The following is a 23013-nucleotide window of genomic DNA, read 5'->3' on the forward strand; positions in this document are numbered from 1 at the left end:
ATATCAAACCACTGTAAGTTTTCAACCAATCACCTCCCAAGATTTGGAATTGCAATTCAAGTATCCTCATGTATGTAATACTAGTGAAACACTGCTAAAGGCTTCAATAAATACCATTAAATATAGTTACGGCTCTACTTAGTGTTACTCCGGATATTACTGGCCTGCACATACAATACAAACTGCTTTACTCACTGTAGTTCAGTATATATATTAACTTTCACTTTCACCAAAATTCTTAAACAAATTAAACGTCACATGATTCTTCAAGGCTTTCTGTTTACTAATTTTAGAATGCAAAAATTTGTAAATCTCCTTCGTTTTTTATTTGATCTATTGATTACATGCATTTTCAAAAGGATTCAAATAATAAGAAAAGTAGCTGAGGTTATGAGGAGATTAGATGGGAGCTGGCAAAATGTCTCTCTCAAATTACCATAAGTTGCATCTTCAAAACTAAAGCTCCTCTTTATATTGTTTCTCTTTTTATGCTTGATGGGTTGTTGGATTTTATTCCTTTTGGTGAAAGTAGTTTTCAAAGTCCTAAAATTAGCTAAGTACTTGTGGATTCCATTAATCCAAAATCCCCTCTTAGTCATAATGGCATCTGTTGAAGGCCAGAACCAAACTACCCAAGGAGATATGAATTACGGTAGTAAGGAAAATTTGGCAAAGTTCTATTTATATGCAGTGCATAATGCTAGTGGTAAAAAGAATCCTAATAAGTTTGGTTCTTGTATTATTCTCTCAGCATACCAATAAGTCATTTAGATGGAATTACTGATATGGACTATTAATACAAAATTATTCAGATTTGACAATAAGATTAGAATTTTGTCGAGTTTATAAGTAGCATAATCTGTAACTAACTCATATCAGTTGTAGTGGCCTTGGTTTGCTCTAAGCATTGCTCCTAAACTCTCGTATTAATTACAACTCTCCTTCTATAACGGGAGGGTGCTTAGCCAGTACACATAAATTCATCGAAGAAGAATAATCCATATGGATTACTCATTACTCACATACGTACTAGACTATTTGTTAGTACGTACTTGGTAGATACATGGATTGCAAATTTGCAACTAGTAACTTAGTCAAACCAAGCAATTTATCTCTATAATGTGAAGTAAATCCTTAAAGTTAAATATATTCTCTTCTCAGTTCATGATCAATGAGCTTATTTGGTTAAAATCGGAAATAGATCAAATGGAGACTTTACTATTTGGAGTTAAGAGTTCATTAACAAAAGTAACATAAGGACATGGTATTGCCCTAATTCTACTGCCTACTGTGGTTATATATATGAATCCCCCATCTTCTCTAACAGCCATCCCTGGATGAATTCAGAAACACTGTACAAAGTCTTCCATGCGTTCTCCTAATTAAACTAGACAAGCTGATAAGATCAATAGGAGCTAGCTGGGTCTGTTAGCCAGAGGAGGAAAATATTGCTCAATCTCAGCTCATATATTAACAAACCTTTGAATAAGGAATCTCTTGAATTTGCTCTTAATAATAAGCTATTGCAACTAGCTAATCTGCATATGCATGAGATTAACCCTCCAGCCATATAACAAATCAATTTATAAGATATCATAATACAACTCTTTAACAAATTAAGAAGTACTGATCTCTCTCTAATTAATCACATATATTAGAAGCATTCATCTCCTCACTAATTAATGTTATCTTTAATTTCCTAATATAAGCTCTCAATCATGAAAGATATTGATTAAACATACCATTATATCGTTATCAGTAATGTGTCCTTGACCCTTTATTTCACTCTGGTCCCGGCAAAAGATTTAAAATCATGGATAATTATATAAACATGGTACTTTACTACGGTTAGCTGCTGCAATTTTTCAGCATGCAGATACATATTTATAACCTCTGTTGTCTTTTATATGCAGATAATCGGAGTTGCCGATTGGCCAAGGATTAAAGAAACAGTACCTCAATTTATTGCAAGCCTTTACTAGCTATAATATGAGACCTGCACCGCTTTTCTGATCTGATCTCGTTTTCTGCTACCTGCTAGCTAGCTTCCTGTGCTGGGAAACCTACATGCATATCTACAATTTACTATTAATACTTGCACCAAAATAGTTAAAGCACTCCAAGGTCATATTGTTCTTGAAGACTGTCATCTTACTAGTTAGAGTATGCAAGATATTTACCATATCTTTTCTACCATATCATCAGTAATGAAGGTCAGTAGGTGTTGAGTGCTATAAAGAACATAAAGTATATACAAGCAGCGAGGGAGATGGCCGGTGATCAGCACAATTGCAAGTTTGCAACTCCCTTTTGGGGTTGTTTTAATTTCTTATCTTGTTCTACTGGGGTACATGTCTAGCTAGCTTGGATTATTGTATTCAGAAGAAAAATACAAACGCTAAGCTCATTATTATTACCCAACCAAATTAAGAACCAAATAATAAAAGGGGTATGCATAATCATTTTCGGTTATTAACCATGATCGATCAACATTTTTATTTTTCATTTTTTGTTGAGAACCATGAACATGACAAGATTGCTCCACTGAAACCATTCCAAAAGATTCAAAGTTTCAAAGAAGCCAGATGATAATATATAATTTTCATACATGGTAGTGTGGAAACGTACGCAGTAGTGTACTGCTGCAATATTTTCAGCATGCAGATACATAACGTCTGCTGCCTATTATTAAACACACACACACACTCTCTCTCTCTCTCTCTCTCTCTCTCTCTGTACTTCTAAGCTATAAGTATAGGTCCTTTCAAAAAAACAAAAAAAAAAGCTATAAGTATAGGTAGCTCAAAAGTGAATATATATCCTTCTAAGCTATGAGGATAGCTAGCCCTGCACTACTTTTGAGCAGTTACACCAAAAGGGTTAAAGCAGCAAAGGTCATATGGTTCTTGAAGACTGTTACTTAACTAATTATAGCAATGTGATATATGATGAATATTGATGGAGGGAGATAGCTGTCAATCAACTGATATAATGAAATAATAGAACAAAATTTGAAAACTTAAGGATTTAAGTTGGTTTTTTTTTTTTGGGTATTTTATTTCCCTTTTTGAGTGTTTTTGTTGCTTAATTTGCTCCACTGGTTCTGCATTGGATTATCGAATAAAGAAGAAAAATAAAAGCTAGGTTAGGGTTGGTTCGGTTCGGTTCCTTTTTTCGCCTTTAAGTACAAAACCCAAACCGAATCGCTTTTTTCTTTTTTCTTCTTAGTTTATTTTGATCTCTTTTATTTATTTTTACTTCTCATTTTTTCATGAAAATAGAATAAAAACCCCAAGAACTATAATTTACAATAGCCCAATAAACCTACAAAGCTCGAGTGCTTGTTTTTGTAAGGGTGCGTCTATTGCCACCCTAGTAATTTCTTTTCTCAACCTACATTAAATATATATAGCCTAAACTACCGATTTCACCCCTTAAATAAAAAATAATAAATAGAAGAAAGAAAGAAAAAGCTGCAAAGCTAAGGCTACCCTTCCACCGTCGTGTAATATGTCCCTGCAACATACCCCAACTTTTATCCTTTCATGTTTCCCTCTCTCCCTTCTCTATATGGCGATTAAGCCAAGGTGAATGCATGAGGGGATCAAGCTTAAGAGAACATATACATATATACACTATATACTAATTAATATAGCAATACACCGATCAAAGATAAATGGTGCTTTGGAGTTCAATGAAATATTGGTATGATATCATGACTGATCAAATCTGGAGGCCGTTAATTACAGCTTTGGCATTCAATTCTTGTTGTGGTTTCTTGGTTTCTTATATTATATGTGGAAGTTGAAACTTAGAGCACAAAGATGGAGAAAAAGAAATGAGAGAAGAGAGAAAGAAAGCAGGCCAACCGAAAACTGATGAAGACGGCGCTGCTTGTTTTGTGAAGATTGGATTCAAGTTTTTTGTTTACTGAAATCTTTTTATATTTTAGCTGCGATTTTATTTTCTATTAACTATAATTGGGGGCAAATTTAGAAGTTTAGATCAAAATATTGGATGTACACAAGAATTGATAGGGTGGAAATAGCCTCACCATTTCGTAATTGATGGGAGCCTGTGTGGGGCCGAAGGATTGGCGAAGTCAACTTTATTGCCTATTATAACCCTCTGATCTCATTATTCTTGGCGATGTTTTGATGATCTCATTATTCTTTCATTTGATTGACTGCTTGCCATAGATTAAGTTTGATGGACTAGAGAATGCTAGAATTCGCTCTTGTACTTGTTGAGACTTTTATCAATACATGTCCCTGATTCTGGAAAGGACAGAGGCACCCTAGGAATTACCACAATTGCCATATAAGCCTGTGTCCCCTTTTGTGCCCGTCGTAGGACTCCCCTAGATAAACCCCTTTGAGCCTACATTAAGCCTTTTCTTTCATCACCCTTAAAATCCTTAACCCTGAACCTTAGTATAGCTACACTCCTACCCTTTGTTCTAAAAACTTAGTGGAGCTATCTTTTGGGGACTTTACTTAAGGATTTGGCATTGAGAATGAAAATTGAGAAGAGGTGAAAGTTCAAGTGTGGGGGTAGACTTGTCCATAAAAAAAATGTATGTGAAAGCCGTGAAAAAGAAATGAAAAAAAAAAAAAATTGTACACGGTTAGAAAGAAAGAAAGATAAATGTTTATAGATTTTAGTCCCCCATACTTGGTGAGTTTGGAGTTTGTTTTGAATTTAAGGCCCATCCTGTGGCCAGCAGATTTGAGGGATCTGGGTTAGTTAAAACACCCAATGGTTCGTGCGTCTGCGGTGCAGTGATTAGTCTGGCTATGCTGGGATACACTGCATGGGTGTGTGTGTTGGTTCTATTGTCGTCTTCCACTCAAAAAAAAAAAAAAAAAAAAAAAAAAACCCTCTGATCGGCGTAATTAATCTTAAAAATAGAAATGCAATGGAGAAGAAAAGGAGGAGCCTTTGACTAAGAGAGTGGAAGTGAGAGAGCGATAGACTGAGGAAGCTTTTGTGACTCAAAACAACTAAAAATCAGCGTTGCTTTAGTAAAAACTATCAAAGTGACATCATTTTGATGTTTTTTTTTTTTTTTTGACTTTGTCAAAGGGAACCTAAAGGCTTCCTAGGCCCAAGAGCCCAAGATAAACCCCTTGGGCGCATGTGAAATGCTCCAGCTATGCATTGCAACACAGTGCCTATCCACTTTGACAGCTTCGGAGTTCAAACCTAGGTTGGGGAGCACACCCAACTAGGCAGGAACTACTAGGTTACTTACAGTGGTTTATTTTGATGTTGTTTAGTTATGGGTAGATTGAAGTAGAAACCTAATCAATTTAATTCGGTTCGGTTCGGTTCGGTTTAACATTTTATTTCGGTTTTTGGTTTTGTGAGCTAAGATTTAACATTTAACAAAAGCCGATTGATTGTTACCCATCCAAAAATAATTACCAAAAACAAAAGGCATATACCCCTTTTACTTATTTGGGACATTGAGTGGAGTAAAAATCAGAACCTTAGTACAACCCTCACTTCACTCGGCAAGAATCCACGCCCTTTCTTGGATTAATTCTGGGACCAAGAGCACATGTGACCAAAAGACCCACATCTCTTATTTTAAGTAAGAGTTTCTTTCTAAGTTATGACAATTGAAATTTCCACCAATATTGATATCCACCTCCGCTTAGGAAGTGTTGCCACACAAAATTGCATTTATATGGTCTTTATTTGGTAATGTATTTTAAAGCTGCAAACTCTTTTGTTTAATGTTTGCTTAGCAAAAGAGGAAAAAAACCACAATGGTGATTACACGGACTACAGGCACCAAGGCAGCTATTAGTTTTGTTCAAAATGAAAGAAAAAAAACATATATGATACTGCACTACTACTACTTTGGCCTTTTCAAGTATTGGAAGTCCCTAAATTAAATGCAGCCAAAATATTCACCCTTCCAATGATCCAATAATTCATATGATGTTACGATCAAAATTTCATCCAGCTATATCTATTGGTAGTCACATGTTATAACCCTAAGCCTTAGTGCACAATTACTCAGATAGATCAAAGTTGAAAGCATGGAAAGCCGAGTGAATCCAACTCTTGTCATAGCTCTAGTGAAGTCCGAATTTGCACAAAAATGAGCAAACGAATTAATATTCTTAACACCTGTCTAAAGCTAATGGTCTCAAAAGTTGTAGCTAAAAAAGTTTAGACCAGCTACAAGGGGGCTTCAGTCTAATCATTCTGCTCCTAATTCTAGAACACAGTTTGTTGAACCATATGAGGAATTTTCAATCTTCCTCCTATGTAAAGATTTTTAGTTCGATTCACTGGATCTGTTTTCTTACCAGTGTCCTTTATATACCTCATATTTTTTGACTGCTCTGGATTATTTTACACTAACAGTCCAAATCTTTTCAATCATGCCTGTGTCAATTAATATATGAATGATATGATCCTTACATTATGTAAACTATTACTAAAGAAAAGCATCTACACAAAAGAAATTATGCCACTGATTGTCTAGACGCATGTTGATCATGATTGATGAATTGAATTGAATTGAATTGAATTCATGACTGATTCACTTAGGATTCTAATGCTTTCTACCGAGCAAAACAGTGTGTCTAGTGTCTACTGTAACTGGGGCCTTCACTTCCATTTCAATGAAGATTGTCATACTGGTTACACAAACTGTCTGTAGATGTAGAAAGTCCAGAAAGCAAGCAAAAAATTTATGTATCCTAATTCTAATTTTTATTTTATTTTATCTTATTTTAGTGTGAGCTTCAAAGATGTGATGTTGAATGAGTCATTCAACCTTTGAGGCACAAAATGGAATACAGTGAGGACAGAAACTAACAATTAAACTAGTTGATTGGTGAAACATCATACCGCATACAATCAGAGCTCTCTGCCGGTAGGATTTCAAATCCTGAAAACACCTCTCCTCTGAGGTCATACTAGTTTCAGAGAGGAAACAATACTTGTAAACTGGTAACTGCAAAAGAAATCAAAACACGATATATGAAAAGCAGAATAAAAAACAAACAGAATGCAAGCTCGTCTGACTTTAAATGAACAAACCTTCGCAAAGCCAAATTAGCTGTGGTGATGGTGGGAAAGATGCCTGTACTGTGCAATTAAGAGACGCACGCAGGATGACATTGGCTGCTGTAAATGAATAAAATGATAGCCACTGCATTTCATGTCTGGTTATTAGTAAAATAGCTGTCTAACCTAAGCAAAGCAAGTTAAGCTACAAAGAATATCTCAATAAAGGAAGTTACAAACTGCAAATAGAAACAAAGGCATGTCAACAAATAAATATCAAAGATGAGTGCTATTGATTCCATTAAACTTTCAAATCCACATCCTCATATTACATCATTACATACATTGATCTAAGTTTCATTGCTTCAACGTGACCGGAATTGTGGATTATCTGTGCATTGCTTCTTTCACCTAGAAGAGATATTCCAAAACAAAACCATTGTCAAGTAGTTAACAATAGCTACACAATATCTCCCTATGAAAAAAACTTTGGCAAAATTGAACAGTTTCAACATGTCCGAGCTGACAAAAGGCTTTCAGCTTCATAGAACTTTATATTAGTCATAACATGAGGCTTCATCCAGTAATGTTATCTTTTCAAATATATGCTTGAGTTTCTCATGCTGAACCATCTCTTCCAAAATCTTGTCCTCTGCAACTGCAGCTGGGATTTTCTTGGCAGCTTCCATATCTGAACAAGAAAATACCAATTCAGACAGATGATGCTTCTCAACTTGCCTACTGTGTTTATCCTCTTCTCTTGCCCCAGCAATGAGAAGATGGTAGATGAACACTATTTTCTTCTGTCCCAATCGGTATGCTCGGGATATAGCTTGCCTCTCAACAGATGGGTTCCATGTAACATCAAGCAGCACAACCCTTGAAGCTCCAACTAAATTTATTCCTTCGTTACAACCTTTCGTTGAGGCTAATAATACCTTGGCTCTGCTTGATGGATCATTGAAAGCCTTCATTGATGTTTGGCGCTGCTTTTCATCATCTGCTCCATACATATAAAGAATCTCTTCCCCTTCAGTCCATTGAAACTGAGATTTCAAAAGCTCCCTTAAAAAGGTCAAGGCATTAATATACTGACTGAACACCAGAACTCTTTCATTCATAGCATCACTAAGCCGTACGAGTTCAATCACAAACTTTGCCTTCATCCCAGATTCAGGATTTAATCTTTTTTCCTTTAACCTCTCCAAGTCGACCTGATTAAGCAAGGATACCCTCTTTTCCTTCTCCAGGTTCAGCAAAGCCGAAGGATGAACAGATATTAAAGTCTCGTAATGTTCATCTTTAAAGAATGGAAGATCCTTCCTCTCTTGAATTCTTGTAGAAATTTCTTTCTGTAACTTGCTTGGCTGTAAAACAACAATCGAGTTCCTCAACCCGGGAAGTGTATCTCGTAATATGGAACCTCTGTAAACATGCACAACTGGGGCAATTCTAGCTCCTATTTCCTCAGCTTGTTTTGCTTTATCACCGGCACCTTTGGTAATGTATTTGGCCGGAGACGTCTGTTGCGCTTTCACTACATTTCTTTTTAGGCTTCGTCCACTGCATGTAGGCCTGATCCAGTCTGGCCTTGCCAAGCAAATTGTATTGTACAGCTCATCAAAATTGTTTTGAAAAGGAGTTCCTGAGAGAATAATACGTCTATGTGTTTTGATATTTGATGAAGCCTTCCACATATGACTCTTATCATTTCGAGGTGTATGCCCTTCATCAAAGACTACAATACCAGGAAAGTCTAATAGAATATTCCTCATTGTCTTAGCTAGGTAAGCTTTCTTGCCTCCAGAATTATGCGCAGTAGAAAGTTTCTCAAAAAGTCTGTAACTAATTCCAAGGATGCTTCTTTCCTTTTTCCAGGAATATAACTTCAACCAACGACTACCATCCACACTTTTCACATGGCGCTGGCCTCCATCTTGCACCAAAATCTTGAGAGCTGCTTTATTCTCCTTCCCGGATAAATTCTGATTGTTGAGATTGTGAAAGGGAACATCGAAGCCCCATTTTTTAAACTCCTCTTCCCAGGTGAGAAGCATGGTACGAGGAGCGATTATAAGTGGCCTGCATTTTGGGTTAAATCTCATGTATGCCTGAAGAAAGACAATGGTCAGACGTGTCTTCCCTGTTCCAGGTGCATGTGATATTATGCATCCACCCCCACCATCAGCACTACTTGTCTTCTGCAACTTTTCAAGATGAATTCCACCGGCTATATGACTCCAAATAAATTCAAAACCTGCACGCTGATGAGGATACACACTACTTTTAACACCAGGAATTAAGTCCCATACCGTGCCATCAACATGAGCATGGGAATTAAAGCCAGACCCAGAGTCATGACATTGTAGCTCAACAGGAATAGACCGGTTGTCTTCTTCATAAAATCTCCTGCCAGATCGTCCATAAGGGTTTGGAGCCTGGAATGATCGTAACCAAGGGAAAAATAAGATATCTGATTTGAAAAAACTAGTAAGTTGATAAGCAATCCAGCAGCCATGTTCAAATTAACAAGTAAGCTCATCCAAGTACTCCACCACATGCTTAGAATTGAATCATTATCAAGTATTAAATGCAATTCAGACATGCATTTTCAGGTTCTGTGTGTTTTCCATTTCTCTATGTCATGATGTTCTATGAAATAAGGGTCTTCAATTATGTCTTTTAGAATTCTTAAGAGCATTTAAGCTCCTTTGAATGACTAGTGTATCAATACTCTATAAAGCGAGCTATGTGGTAAGCTAAAACATTGAAGTTAATATATGAAATATCGATATATTTCTAGTGTGATGCTGGTACTTAATTTCTATCCATTTCTACATTTTATTCCTATTGTTCTGCACCAATAAGCAGAGTATTAGAAACACAAGAAACCACAACCAAACAATGCTAGAGCTGACTCACAAGTAGTATCACCATAAGGAAAAAAAAAATTAATAAAAATTTTTACCATACAAAACAACAGTTGAAGACTCCAATCTGGTCACAACTTGAACTGACAGTTTGTTGTCAAATTTGGTGAAACTTAGCCAACTAAAAGGAAAAGGAATAGAAACAGAAATACAGCTAAGATGATTCCAAAGAATCCCAGCTATATGAAGCAAGCCTTTCTCTACGTCTCTGAGGCCTATCTGGATTAACAAGACGATGCATACCAACTACTACGGCACGTGCCAAACAGGACATAGAGCACTATATTCAGCACCATCACAATAATACAGCACTTCATTCAATGATTTAGCATAAATATAAAAACAAAGTGCTAGGATGACCAATCTTAATCGAAATGAATGTGAATTAAAATAATTGCAGGACTTACAAATTCTGGTACAATATACTTGATCTCCTGATGCACATGAGGGCAAAATTTGCAAATCAGTCCAATTTCTTCATCAAGTATAAGATGATGTTTCCCTTGACTACAAAGCATATGCTGAGTAACTTCCTTAACTGGAGGGACTGTGTCATTAATTTCAACCTGCCAACCAAACCTTCACTTAATAACAATTCCATGCAACAAACAAAACAGACCGTCTAGTATTGACAACATAATCAAGCAGAAGAGCAGAATTTTAGACACTGAAGACACCAGAGTAGTTTACTATGCATTTCAATTCTATTACCCATCCATGTGTGATGGATAAAAATGATACTTTTTCTGAAATTCATGCTTATGTACCCTATATTTCTTTTGAATGGAACAGAATATGTTATCGTCTTTTCAAAACTTAGCTGCATATGCAGGAAATAATAGGACTGCCACAACTATGTCATAATGTTATTAGCCACCTAAGTAAAATGTATAGTGCATATTACTAAGTTGCTAATCACAATAACGAATAGCTAGTTTTATAGATCAGAGTCAAAAGAGCATTGTTTATGCAGAACCTACCTCACTAGAGTCAGTAGAACCAATCTGAGCAGATCTAATAGCAAATTCCATTTCTTTAAAAAGGTTCTCTAGTTCTTTCTCACAATCTGACTTCTCTACTGGAACAATACTTGGCGGCTCACCAAATGAGAACTTCAACGGAAGAGTTCCATTTTTAACGGCTTTATCCCCGAAGGAAGCTGACCCTTCTGGGAGCAATTCTCCATCCTCATAAATCGAATCTGCTAGAATTTTGTAAGCACTAGCATCTTTTTTTACCCTGGTGCACTTTTTCTTAGTAAGCTTCCTCAGCCCTTCATTCTTTTGAGATGCTTTCTGCACATAATTCCATTTATCACGCCCATTGTTCAGACTGCAAGCATAGGTCTCATCATTGTCACAACTTCTTCTATTGTTGCACTTTGAATTCATTTTAGGATGCCTATTTGTCTGACTACTGCAGTGATTGTTATCAACATCATCCCTCTGATCATCATGGCCAGAAGAATGACTTGTAGACCGTGACCGAGTACGGTGTGCTACACAATTGAACTTTTGACCATCCTCTCCAATGTTTCTCTTTCTCTTTTGACAAATACCAACCTTTTCTCCCTCTCCTCCACTTCTCTCCGCATCCTCAGTTTCACAATCTAAATTAACCGGTCGCTCATTATTCAAATACTTACTTGCATCATCATCTGAAGAGATGCTTTCAATATCATCTTCATCATCATCATCATCATCAGCCAAGTACACATTGTGTTCATCGTCCGAACCTACACTCCTCGAATCACTATCCTTATCGCCGTCAGAGTCTCCTCCACCTGCCTCTTCATTTATTGACACCTCCTCATCATCACTATCACTAACCAAACTAATGACTTTCACACCTTCACTGTCACCATCATCCAAATCAGCTACAGAATCGGCTGACAAATCCACTCCTAACCTTGTACTTGTCTCAACACCCCCAACCTCCACACTCCCCCCTTTCCCCACCTTCTCACTTCCCTCACTCTTTTCTAAATCAGAACCCTCTGAATCGACATCCTCCATGCTATCATCCGAAAGAACTATGCATTCAGACCCCAATTTCTCAAAATCATTGGGCGCCGAGCCACCCTCATTCTTCTTCTTCTGCTTCTTTTTTTCATTGAACTCCTTGTAAACTCTCTCCTGCCCCTTCCTTGTTCTACTAGCTATAGGCAAGCTAAAGTCAAACATCTCAACCGCAAAGATTCAACCTTTCCTACCAAAAACACAAAACCATCACAAAATTAAGCACTTTTACTTCTGTATCTTACACGATCGTGAAACAGATAGCCACAACAAATCAACCTTTTTAACCAAAAAAGCTTCACACTTTTAAGAGCAAAATTGACCACAGCAATCATGAAACGAATAATTGTTCGGCTGAAAATTAAGAATTTAAACGAAAGATAAATGTAAAAGTAAAATCATAGCAAAAACCTATAAAACGATCGCAGAACACATGCAAATATATAAAGAGAAGAAAAGAGAGGCGATGGTGATTTACGTGCAGCAATGGCGAATATAAGGACAAACTAGGGAGGCAAAAAGGCGGGAAGAAAGCCTTCAGAGATCGTCAGCGTTTTTTTGTTTTTGTTTTTTTCTTTTCTGTCTCTTTCCTCAGACATACTGGGAGTGACTGTCCATGAGAGTTGAAAAGAAGAGGTTTTGTCTGTTTGACGGGATTGCCCTTTGGTGGCTTTGAAAATCGTGAATGGAAGAAAAGGGTGTTGGAATGGGATTGGTAGGAGTCTAGGAGACGACCAGATGAAGCAACCTCACAGCGAATCAATGCAGGCCACGCTGATACTCTGTTTTACTGTGCTCAATCGGATTACAGTGACAAGATTGGAATAAAAATTAAGAAAATAGTTAAAGATGAAAACATCTAGGGTTTCATAAGTTGTGAGAGTTTTTTGAGCCACCTCAATTCTGATTGCGGGGATTACCCAAGTGTTGATTTAGGGCGATCGTTCTAATTATGTATTTAATTTTTTCTAAAATTATTTATTCGTTTGTTTCCTGAAAAAAAAAAAAGAAAAAAAAAGGATGAATCTGTGTCAATCCAATTGGTAGGGGTTGGAGGATAAAACTGAGTGTTATTTAGCCTGCCTAATAATATATCATCTAACTAGAAAGAATCTAACGCCTACCTAGATTACACAAGAGATTCGAACTAAAAGAAATTAAATAAAAGTAGTTGAGAGCAACATAGTGTCTAATAGATCGATGAGGTGAAATAATGAGACATAATTTATGTAGGATAACCAAATCCTCAATCGTTGGTGTTGGTTTAAATAATGAGATTTAGAAGGGATGTCATTTGCAACCGTTGCAATGTCCATCATTGATCCAAGAGAAAATCTAGACTTGACAATCCTTCACAAATCATCAACCATGGGTACGAAAACTCTGACGAAACTCAAGATTGGATACAAAAATCTCCACAATCTCACCTAATTCAGTAGCACAAAGACAAAAAAATTTAATCGTATCACAAAAAAAAAAAAAAACACAAACAAGAGTGACAACGTCATCATTGTAAGAATTAGAATCATAACCGTTTGTTTTCTAAATCACCAACTTGATTACTTGAATATCGATAAAACAAAAAAAAAGGGTTAAAACTAGGGTTCTTGACCCAAAAAACTAAAATCAGCTAAAATTATCCCACTTACACCCCACGGATCAGGATACTCCTACATCTCATCGTGCGACCTGGCATAGGCCCTCGTCATACATTCACTTTTTGACTTCTTTCATTTATTTCACCTATGGTAGCTTAATTTTTTCTTAGAAATAAGAAGAATATTAATTGTTCTTAGCCTGCTTGAACTCATGATTTGACCTCCTATTGGCCATAGTGAAAGTAGAAGTTGAGTACGACCAACCAAGGTCGGTATTTTCTACTGCAAGTTAACATAGGTTACGCTGATCATCAATTAAAATTGACTACTTATTTTCTCAGAAGGAAATTTGAGGTGTTTCATACATCGATCATATGAAATCGCCCTCAACATTCCCATGACCAATTTTCACCTTGTAATTACATGACCGGCAGAACAATAAGAAGACACTATTCTAATAAAATAGGGGACACCTTCAGATGAAAATAAAACCAGATGAACAATGGACATTTTCGATGATTTAAACACATTTTAGTTAGATATTTTTTAGTACACAATCAGCCTTAGCGGAATTATCAGAAAGGATCGATTGGCATTTTTAACTTCTACTGCGAGTAGAATCAGAATCGTGAAATTGCCACGTTAATTGGGTCCAAATTTACTGACTACTGAAGTGAGATTTTATCATATGGAGAAAAGTATACATTAATGTACAAGAGTTAGCAATCAGAATTTCCAAACAAAAATATCATGCACGTTAAACTTCAATAGGCTCCTGAGTCCTGACTTTGCTCTCTAGTTAGTTTAGAGGCCAGTCTTAATATTCTTAAGGATCTTTGGAGTAAACTATCACTAGTGAATCTTTAGTTAGTTTCTCTTGTATTAAGGAATCTTCTAGTATAAATCAACCAAGCCAATCTTACACAGCTGCAATATAAATTCAATCATTACATAGAATTCAAGATAGCACTATTCGGTCTTCTCAAAATTGTTGAGAGGGTTCTCGGGTATAAATTTATACCGCTGGACATTTAAAATTCTTGTATGAATTAAAGCAGCTTATCTACAAGGGGAAACTTGAGGCTTAAGGATCAACCAGTGCGCTTTCGTGGCTTAATATCACTAGTAATGTAGAATCCATAGAAATTTGTGTTCCAATGGAGAAGAAAATATTTTATACTTTGGTACAATCCCACATCAAATAAAACAGGGATAAACGGCGGCTTAAAAGGACTGCACTTACCTAAATTATTGCCGAGCCCAGTAACGTGGGTTTGTAACTAAGCGGGGCATTAAAGTGGATTGGTTGCCTAACCATGCCAAGAGAGATGTCGGGGTCTTGATTCGTAGTTCACTTCGGTGAGCACTGCTAAGCACGCCCGCCCTCGGGTTAGTAGGAAACCCCATCCTCAATGGGTGGGTAGCAAATCAAACATGAATTTAGCAAATGGTATCGGGGTTGCACCAGTTGCACCTTGCAAAGTTGCTCCAGTACGTTGCACTTGCAAAGGGCGCCGCACCCCACGTATCAAGATACTCCTACATCTCATCGTGCGACCTGGCATGGGCCCTCGTCATACATTCACTTTTTGACATCCTTTCATTTTTTTATCCTATGCTAGCTTAATTTTTTCTCAGCAATCTCCAATTTATTTCAAAACTTTGACATGCAGCTCCTACATCACCTACCATCGTCCTAATTCTTACCCAAATGCAACCACTCCTTCCATGCAGTGATGGTATAGTTATGTCAGTTACAGTTATATGTACTGAATGCATTTTCTGGTAACCCACATTGCTTCATTTGTAGTCATGCTTGTTAATTCATCTTAGCTAGCTAGCCTGTGTAAGATCGACTAGACGTTAAAGAAGAATATCAATTGTTCAATATCCGAAGGACCTAATTTGTTAGAGAGGCGCTGCAATGTGAAATTTTTGATCCACATGTGAGAATGATACTAGTTCTTATAAAGATCAACATCAACATACACTTGTCATCGTCGAGCTTAGTAGTGCGAGTTTGTAACTTTGCATATCAATTTTCCACCCAAATTTCCTTCCGATGTTTGTAGAATGACAAAATTGTATTCTCACAACTAAAGAGATTAAATTAGTTTCTACGTCGACTTTGTTATGCAAGAAAACCAAAACTGCACTATTTTTATATTCAATATATTTACGTACCACCAATTGGACTTATCTCCCTATCTGCAAATCCATGCCTATCATGCGTTTCTGTGTTGATTAATCCTTGCCTGTGTTGACACTCACAATGTAATGTTAGCATCCACATCAACATTTTTTCTACAAGCAAATCTATATATGCAGTTGAAACAAACTTATAGTCAGTCCAGGTCCACAGGCATTGCAAATTTTTTAGGAGATATGTCCTCCTAACTCCTAGACTTACCTATTTCTCATTGCATGCATCAAGTATTTGTAGAATAATCTGAATTACTAGTTAAAATTATCAATTACTTGAACTCATGATTTGACCTCCATCTATTGGCCATAGCGAAAGTTGAAGTTGTATACGACCAACCACGGTCAGTATTTCTACTGCAAGTTAACATAGGTTATGCTTATCATCAATTAAAATTGACTACTTATTTTCTTAAAAGGAAACTTGAGGTACTTCATACCTCGGTCATATCAAATCGCCCTCAACAGTCAACATTCCCATGGACCATATATGGCCAATTTTTACGTTGTAATTACAAGACCGGCAGAACAATAAGAAGACACTTTTCAAATAAAACAGGCCAGGGGACACCTTTATATGAAAACAAAACTAGAAGAAAATGGACATTTACTATGATTTAAACACATTTTGGTTAGACATTTTTTAGGTTAGAGGCCAGTCTTAATATTCTAAAGGATCTTTGGAGCAATCCATCATTAGTGAATCATTAGTTAGTTTCTCTTGTATTAAGGAATCTTCTAGTATTAATCAACCAAGCCAATCTTACACATCTGCAGTATTGAGTACAAAAATGGTTCTTTGTATTTGGTGATATAATGAGCTGTATGCAGACAATCAGATTGCATGTATATGGAAGCTTACTGCACAATTTGACAGTATACTTATCAGCAATATTACGAAGCCGTATCTTTAACGGACAGTATGATCATTCTAGAGAGAAACCAAGTAATTTGATATTAAAACCAGCTAGCTAGCTAGCTGTTTCATGATCTCTATATATAGCAGCCTACTTAGGATCCAACTTCTTCAACCAACCTAAACCCAAAAGCCAAGAGTACAAAGAACATGAACCACTTTTGTTCTTCAGGTGCTTTTCTCTTTGTCTTTATCATTCTTGTAACAATCTGTTTAACCATTGAAGCTCAAACCTGCAAGCCAAGTGGCAAAATAGTGGGTAAAAAGCCTCCTCCGAAACAATGTAACCCTGAGAACCAGTCTGAATGCTGCAAAAAAGGCAAGCTCTACACCACTTAAAAGTGCTCACCTCCGGTGTCCAAGCGTACAAAATCAACCTTGACGATCAACAGCTTCGAGAAAGGCGGTGATGGTGGTGGACCGTCTGAATGTGACAATAAATTCCACTCGGATAACACCACGGTCGTGGCATTGTCCACCGGGTGGTTCAACAATAGGAAGAGGTGTTCACACTACATTACCATGCATGCTAATGGAAGGAGTACTACTGTGAAAGCCAAGGTTGTTGATGAGTGTGACTCCACAATGGGTTGTGATCTTGTTCATGATTCCCAGCTTCCATGCCCTCACAACATCGTTGATGGCTCTCCAGCTGTTTGGAAGGCCTTGGGAGTTAAGGAAAGCTACTGGGTGAAATGCAGATATTCTGGTCTGATGCCTAATTGAGTGATTGCCTCTATATTGTGATACAAATGAGAGTGAAGAAGGTTCATAGAGTAACATAAAATTACAATCTGTAGTTGCTGCTCCTAAATTGAGTAATACAATTACAGGTAAAGAAATAAATCAATAACTCTTCTACGTAGTTAAAGTACACACCACGGATTAGTTTGATCTTTAGATCTTTGTTTAAGAATGGCTGGTGAAGCCAGAAATTTTTCTATTCACTGGGTCAATGGAGATACAGTAATAAAAGTTTTTTATGAAATATACAAACTCTTCCAAAATCCTTGATCGTACGAGCATGGTATATGCTTGGTATCAGGGAAAGAATAATGAACCAATAGGTTCAGAAAAATTGGTATTTTATTGACAATCTGAATTTCCAAGCAGTTTTGAAGTATCATATCAAGCTTGGTTAGGCTCATTCTGCATCTTTTCGAATCCAAGATTTTATGACCCATCTTCAGATTCTGAAGGATTTTCTAGTGTACTAATCAACTAAGATCACTTAAAACAGCTGCAAATAGCCAAATATAGAACTAAACAATAGCAGTGAAAGTGATTATCAATTGAAAAGGTCCTTAAACATCCCCGTCCTTGAAAAGCTCTATCCCAATAGTACATTAGGAAAGCAGCGAAATCCTACTAAAGCATTGCACATCTCTGTGATCTTTTCCATTCTGCTTCTCGGAATTGGCCTGCTCAAAACTCGAAAGATTTAGAAATGCCAAAGCCCTAAGCAAAACAAAGAGAGCTTAATGTATGACAAGTTATGGCTTCTTCCTTCTGGAGGGACCTAACACAACTGACAGTAAGCAGAAGTAGGATTGCAATACAAAGAGATATAGCAAGATTGTCATGCTTTAAGTAAAACAATTGCATTAAGAACTATGAAGGGGACGAATTCCAACCCTTACATGAAATATCTTGTTGTTAAAGTCATCTGATTATCCCCAAATCATTGCATAGGATTCAAGATATCACTATTCGATCTTCTCACAATTGATGAGAGGGATTCGAGTATAAACTTATACCACTAGACATTTAAAATCTATGTACGAATTAAAGCAGCTTCTCTACAAGGGAAAACTTGAGGCTTAAGGATCAACCAATGCTTCCAAGGCGTTATAAGGATCTTTTCTTCAAACTTCTTCAGTTGATAATTTTATAACTCATACCAGCCTTCAGCCTTCATTCGATCAAAAACACCATGACTTAATTTTTCATATCACTAAAATTGTAGAATCCATAGAAATCTGCGTTCCGATGGAGAAGAAAATATTTTAATTTGGCACAATCCCACATCAAATAAAACATGGATAAATGGCAGCTTAAAAGAACTACACTTGCCTAAGTTAATGCCGAGCCCAGTAGCGTGGGTTTGTAACTAAGCAGGGCATTAAAGTGAATTGATTGCCTAACCATGCCAGGAGAGGTGTCGGGGTCTTGATTTGTAGTTCACTTCGGTGAGCACTGCTATGCACGCCCACCCTCGGGTTAGTAGGAAACCCCATCCTCAATGGGTGGGTAGCAATTCAAACATGAATTTAGCAAATACAATCGGGGTTGCACCAGTTGCACCCCACAGATCAAGATACTCCTGCATCTCACCGTGCGACCTGGCATAGGCCCTCGTCATACATTCACTTTTTGACTTCACCGTCTCCCCGTGCAGCCACCGCCATCAACTGAAAGTCAGACAGGTTGAAAGCACTCAGCCCCATTCCTTGAACTCCAGCTTGAACTCATGATTTGACCTCCATCTATTGGCCATAGTGGAAGTGGAAGTTGAGTACGACCAACCAAGGTCGGTATTTCTACTGCAAGTTAACATAGGTTAAGCTTATCATCAATTAAAATTGACTACTTATTTTCTTAGAAGGAAACTTGAGGTGTTTCATACATCGATCATATGAAATCGCCCTCAACATTCCCATGACCAATTTTCACTTTGTAATTACATGACCGGCAGAACAATAAGAAGACACTTCTAATAAAACCGGGGACACCTTCAGATGAAAACAAAACTAGAAGAACAGTGGACATTTTCTATGATTTAAACACATTTCAGTTGGACATTTTTTAGCGCACAATCAGCCGTAGCGGAATTGTCAGAAAGGATCGATTGCCATTTTTAACTTTTACTGCTAGTAGAATTAAAATCATGAAATTATCACGTTCATTGAGTCTAAATTTACTGACTACTGAAGTAAGATATTATCATATGGGGAAAAGTATACATTACTGTTCAAGAATTAGCAATCAGACTTTCCAAACAAAAATATCATGCATGTTAAACTTCAATAGGCTCCTGACTGTGCTCTCCAATTAGTTTAGAGGCCAGTCTTAATATTCTAAAGGATCTTTGGAGATCACTAGTGAATCTTTAGTTAGTTTCTCTTGTATTATGGATCTTCTAGTATTAATCAACCAAGCCAATCTTACGCAGCTGCAGTATAAATTCAATCGTTACATTGAATTCAAGATATCACTCAAAATTGATGAGAGGATTCGGGTATAAATTTATACTACTAGACATTTAAAATCTATGTACGAATTAAAGCAGCTTATCTACACAAGGGGAAACTTGAGGCGTATTAATTCAGCTTATCTACACAAGGGGAAACTTGAGGCATAAGAGCAAGTTCACCCGTTGGGTCACTAGGTCACCAGGGCAGGAAACTATTCACTGCCACTGGATCTTTGCTTCCACTCGTTGGGTCAGGGTCACCAGTCAGTTACTGTTCATCGAATATTTTATTAATTTTTTTTTTAGAAAATGAGAAATGTATGATCTAAATAAATAGTATTGATAAACAATTTGAAAATGCAACCAAAGAAAATTTTATTGGTAGACAAATTAAATGTCCACCGACACTCTTTATTTATTTTTTTATTTTATTTTTATTTTTTTAAGTCCACCGACACTTTTATCACATGTACACCACCGACAAAGTTTTTGAAAAGTGTGAAATTTTTTTTAACTCCACCGACACTTTTATCACATGCACACCACCGATAATTTTTTTGAAATGAGTGAGTGATAACCCACCGACACTTTTGTGTGTGAAAATTTTCAATAAATAGACATGATGTTTTCACTACACACACACACCATCCGAGCTTAACAAACCTTCACCCTTTTCATATCTCTAGCATTACATATTTCCTAAATTTTCCTCGTTTCAATGAATAATTTGTGGGATCAAATTCGACGGTCTCAGGATGAAGATGATGAAGAGATGATGGCCACCAATGCCATTGTCATCGCTGCAGTCGCAGAAGAATATGGAAACCAACACCGAGGGCATGGTTCTCATCCAAGTCGTGCACCAAAAGAGGAACGACTTAGAGAAGAAAAGGGCAAAGGTATGTTGGCTGACTACTTTGTCGACCGACCAGTGTTCAAAGATCCGGTGTTCCGAACACGTTACAGGATGAGTCTCAATCTCTTCAAGCGTATATCTACTGACCTTTGCCAATATGATCGTTACTTTGTTCAAAGGTCAGATGCTACCGGCAAAGTCGGACTGCTTTCGGAGCAGAAGATGACAGCTGCCTTGCGAATGCCTGCTTACGGTGCAGGGGCAGATCAATGTGCTGAATATTGTCGGATGGCGAAATCCACCTCCGTCACAGCCCTTCAGCACTTTACACGAGGAATTGTTGATCTTTACTCAGTAGAATATCTCCGCGCTCCTACTGATGCCGACCTCAGACGACTTCTTGCCAAAGCTGAGAGGAGAGGTTTTCCAGGAATGATTGGGAGCATCGACTGTATGCATTAGCAATGGAAGAATTGTCTGACAGGTTGGGCTGGAGAATATAGTGGTAAGAAACAGATCCCCACTATCATCCTGGAAGCAGTCGCATCTTACGACACTTGGATTTGGCACGCATTGTTTGGAATGCCCGGGGCATGCAACGACCTGAACGTCTTGGCAAAGTTTCCGTTGTTTGATGAGCTTACCGCCGGTAGAGCACCTCTGATCCAATTCCAAGTTAACAACAGAGCTCACAGTTTAGGGTACTATCTCGCCAACGGTATTTATCCTCGATGGGCGACTTTCTTGAAAACTGTTCGAAATCCTACACGCCCCAATGAAATCGAGTTTGCAAAGACTCAAGAGGGGTATAGGAAGGATGTAGAAAGATGTTTTGGTATATTACAGTCACGGTTTGGTATTGTTAGAGGAGCTGCTCGTGGGTGGCATAAAAAGGACCTTCGATACATCATGTTGACGTGTATTATATTACACAACATGATTGTCGAAAATGAACGACCTGAAGACAGCGATGATGAGTTGGAGTCCGATGATGAGGAGGATAACAATATGAGGCCCAAGATTGTTGAGGTATGGGAGGGACTAACCGGTAGAGACTTTGATCCTGTTGGTAGAGATGCTCATCATTTGAACGGATTCATGGACCGCTACCAACAAATTAGATCTGAGCACAGTCACTCCAACCTTCAGGAAGACCTCATTCAACACTTCTGGGAATTTCAAGGCAATAGGAGTATCTAGATATGCTATTTGTGTGTGTTTTCATTTAGTTTTTATGATTTTAATTATGTTTGTGTGGTTTCTACTTTAGTATTTATGTTTTTAATTATGTTGGTGTGGTTTCATTTAGCTTTTCATTTGTATGGGTATTATTCAAATAAATTTTCATTTCATCAATATAATATTACATAAGTGAAAAGCCAAGCATTGGAATCATAACAATACAATTATTTAAAATATATAACTCCCTAATTTTCCTAATCCTCATCTTCATTAGGAATCCAATTTGTGTTTGTGGGGTCATCCATATGGCTGGGGTTGGTGTATTCACTCGAAGAGAAAGGTGGGGAAGGGACTCCACCGGTGAATGGTGGTTGTGGATAGCCACCGGTGAATGGTGTTTGTGGGAAGCCACCGGTGAATGTTGGTTGTGGAAAACCACTGGGGAAATGAGATTGTGGATAATACCCACCGGGGAATGGTGGTTGTGGATAGCCACTGGGGAAAGGAGGTTGTGGATAATATCCACCGGTGAATAGTGGTTGTGGGATGTTAGATCCACGGGTTGCATCTTCAGTTTCTTTCTCTGTAATTTTTTTTTTGTTTTCTTTGCTAGTAATTCTTTTTGGTTGGCATCATCTTACTTGTGTCCATCTCCATAATACGCTCTTCCCTCTCTTGAATTTTGAATTCCCTCTCTTGAATATCCAATTGCAAGCGTATATAATCTCGTTGTTGTTGGTCACGGAGATGTCGAGCATATTCCTCAACCCGTTTCTCCTTGGCAGACAACATTGATGTTTGGTTGGTTGCTATAGTCTCCTTAGCGGCTGTCAGAGGACTGGAATCATTAGATGCTTTCTTTCCTTTCAAAATAACTTCTTTGGCAGCCTTCTTTCCTTGAGGCCTCACCGAAGGATTGGGAGTTGCATCGGCGTTTATCTCATCTGCATCTATGTCCAACTGGACATGAGAATCAGGAACGGATTGTTGTGTGTGCATCCATTCAGTTCCTCCCCTGGAGGTTCCTCCAACCGAAGAGGAATGGTTTGGAATGTCATCAAATTGTTGAAACCCCTTAACAATCTCGTA

At 37.5% G+C, this 23013-nt stretch overlaps 2 protein-coding genes across 2 annotated transcripts; one reads left to right on the plus strand and one right to left on the minus strand.

Moving 5' to 3' along the window:
* Positions 1-7508: 7508 nt before the first annotated feature.
* Positions 7509-12589, minus strand: LOC121050633 (SNF2 domain-containing protein CLASSY 3). The gene is made up of 4 exons (XM_040511387.1): positions 12456-12589; positions 10940-12167; positions 10367-10525; positions 7509-9467 (listed from the first exon to the last, which is right to left on the minus strand). Exons 2-4 carry the CDS (start codon positions 12140-12142, stop codon positions 7587-7589), a joined length of 3243 nt encoding a protein of 1080 aa, XP_040367321.1. The 5' UTR covers positions 12143-12167; positions 12456-12589; the 3' UTR covers positions 7509-7586.
* An 8015-nt stretch (positions 12590-20604) lies between these two features.
* LOC112177637 lies at positions 20605-21942 on the plus strand. Its single transcript, XM_024315910.1, has 2 exons — positions 20605-21163; positions 21227-21942. Exons 1-2 carry the CDS (start codon positions 20605-20607, stop codon positions 21940-21942), a joined length of 1275 nt encoding a protein of 424 aa, XP_024171678.1.
* Positions 21943-23013: the final 1071 nt, after the last annotated feature.

This window comes from Rosa chinensis, chromosome 7 (assembly GCF_002994745.2).
Source record: "Rosa chinensis cultivar Old Blush chromosome 7, RchiOBHm-V2, whole genome shotgun sequence".
Classification (NCBI taxonomy): domain Eukaryota; kingdom Viridiplantae; phylum Streptophyta; class Magnoliopsida; order Rosales; family Rosaceae; genus Rosa; species Rosa chinensis.

Coding starts and splice junctions, on each gene's coding strand:
- LOC121050633 (XM_040511387.1), bottom strand. CDS start 12,142: ATGTTTGACTTTAGCTTGCCTATAGCTAGTAGAACAAGGAAGGGGCAG. Junction 10,526..10,939: donor GTTCTACTGACTCTAGTGAG/GTAGGTTCTGCA, acceptor TTTGGTTGGCAG/GTTGAAATTAATGACACAGT. Junction 9,468..10,366: donor AGTATATTGTACCAGAATTT/GTAAGTCCTGCA, acceptor CGATCATTCCAG/GCTCCAAACCCTTATGGACG.
- LOC112177637 (XM_024315910.1), top strand. CDS start 20,605: ATGAATAATTTGTGGGATCAAATTCGACGGTCTCAGGATGAAGATGAT. Junction 21,164..21,226: donor TGCCAAAGCTGAGAGGAGAG/GTTTTCCAGGAA, acceptor ATTGTCTGACAG/GTTGGGCTGGAGAATATAGT.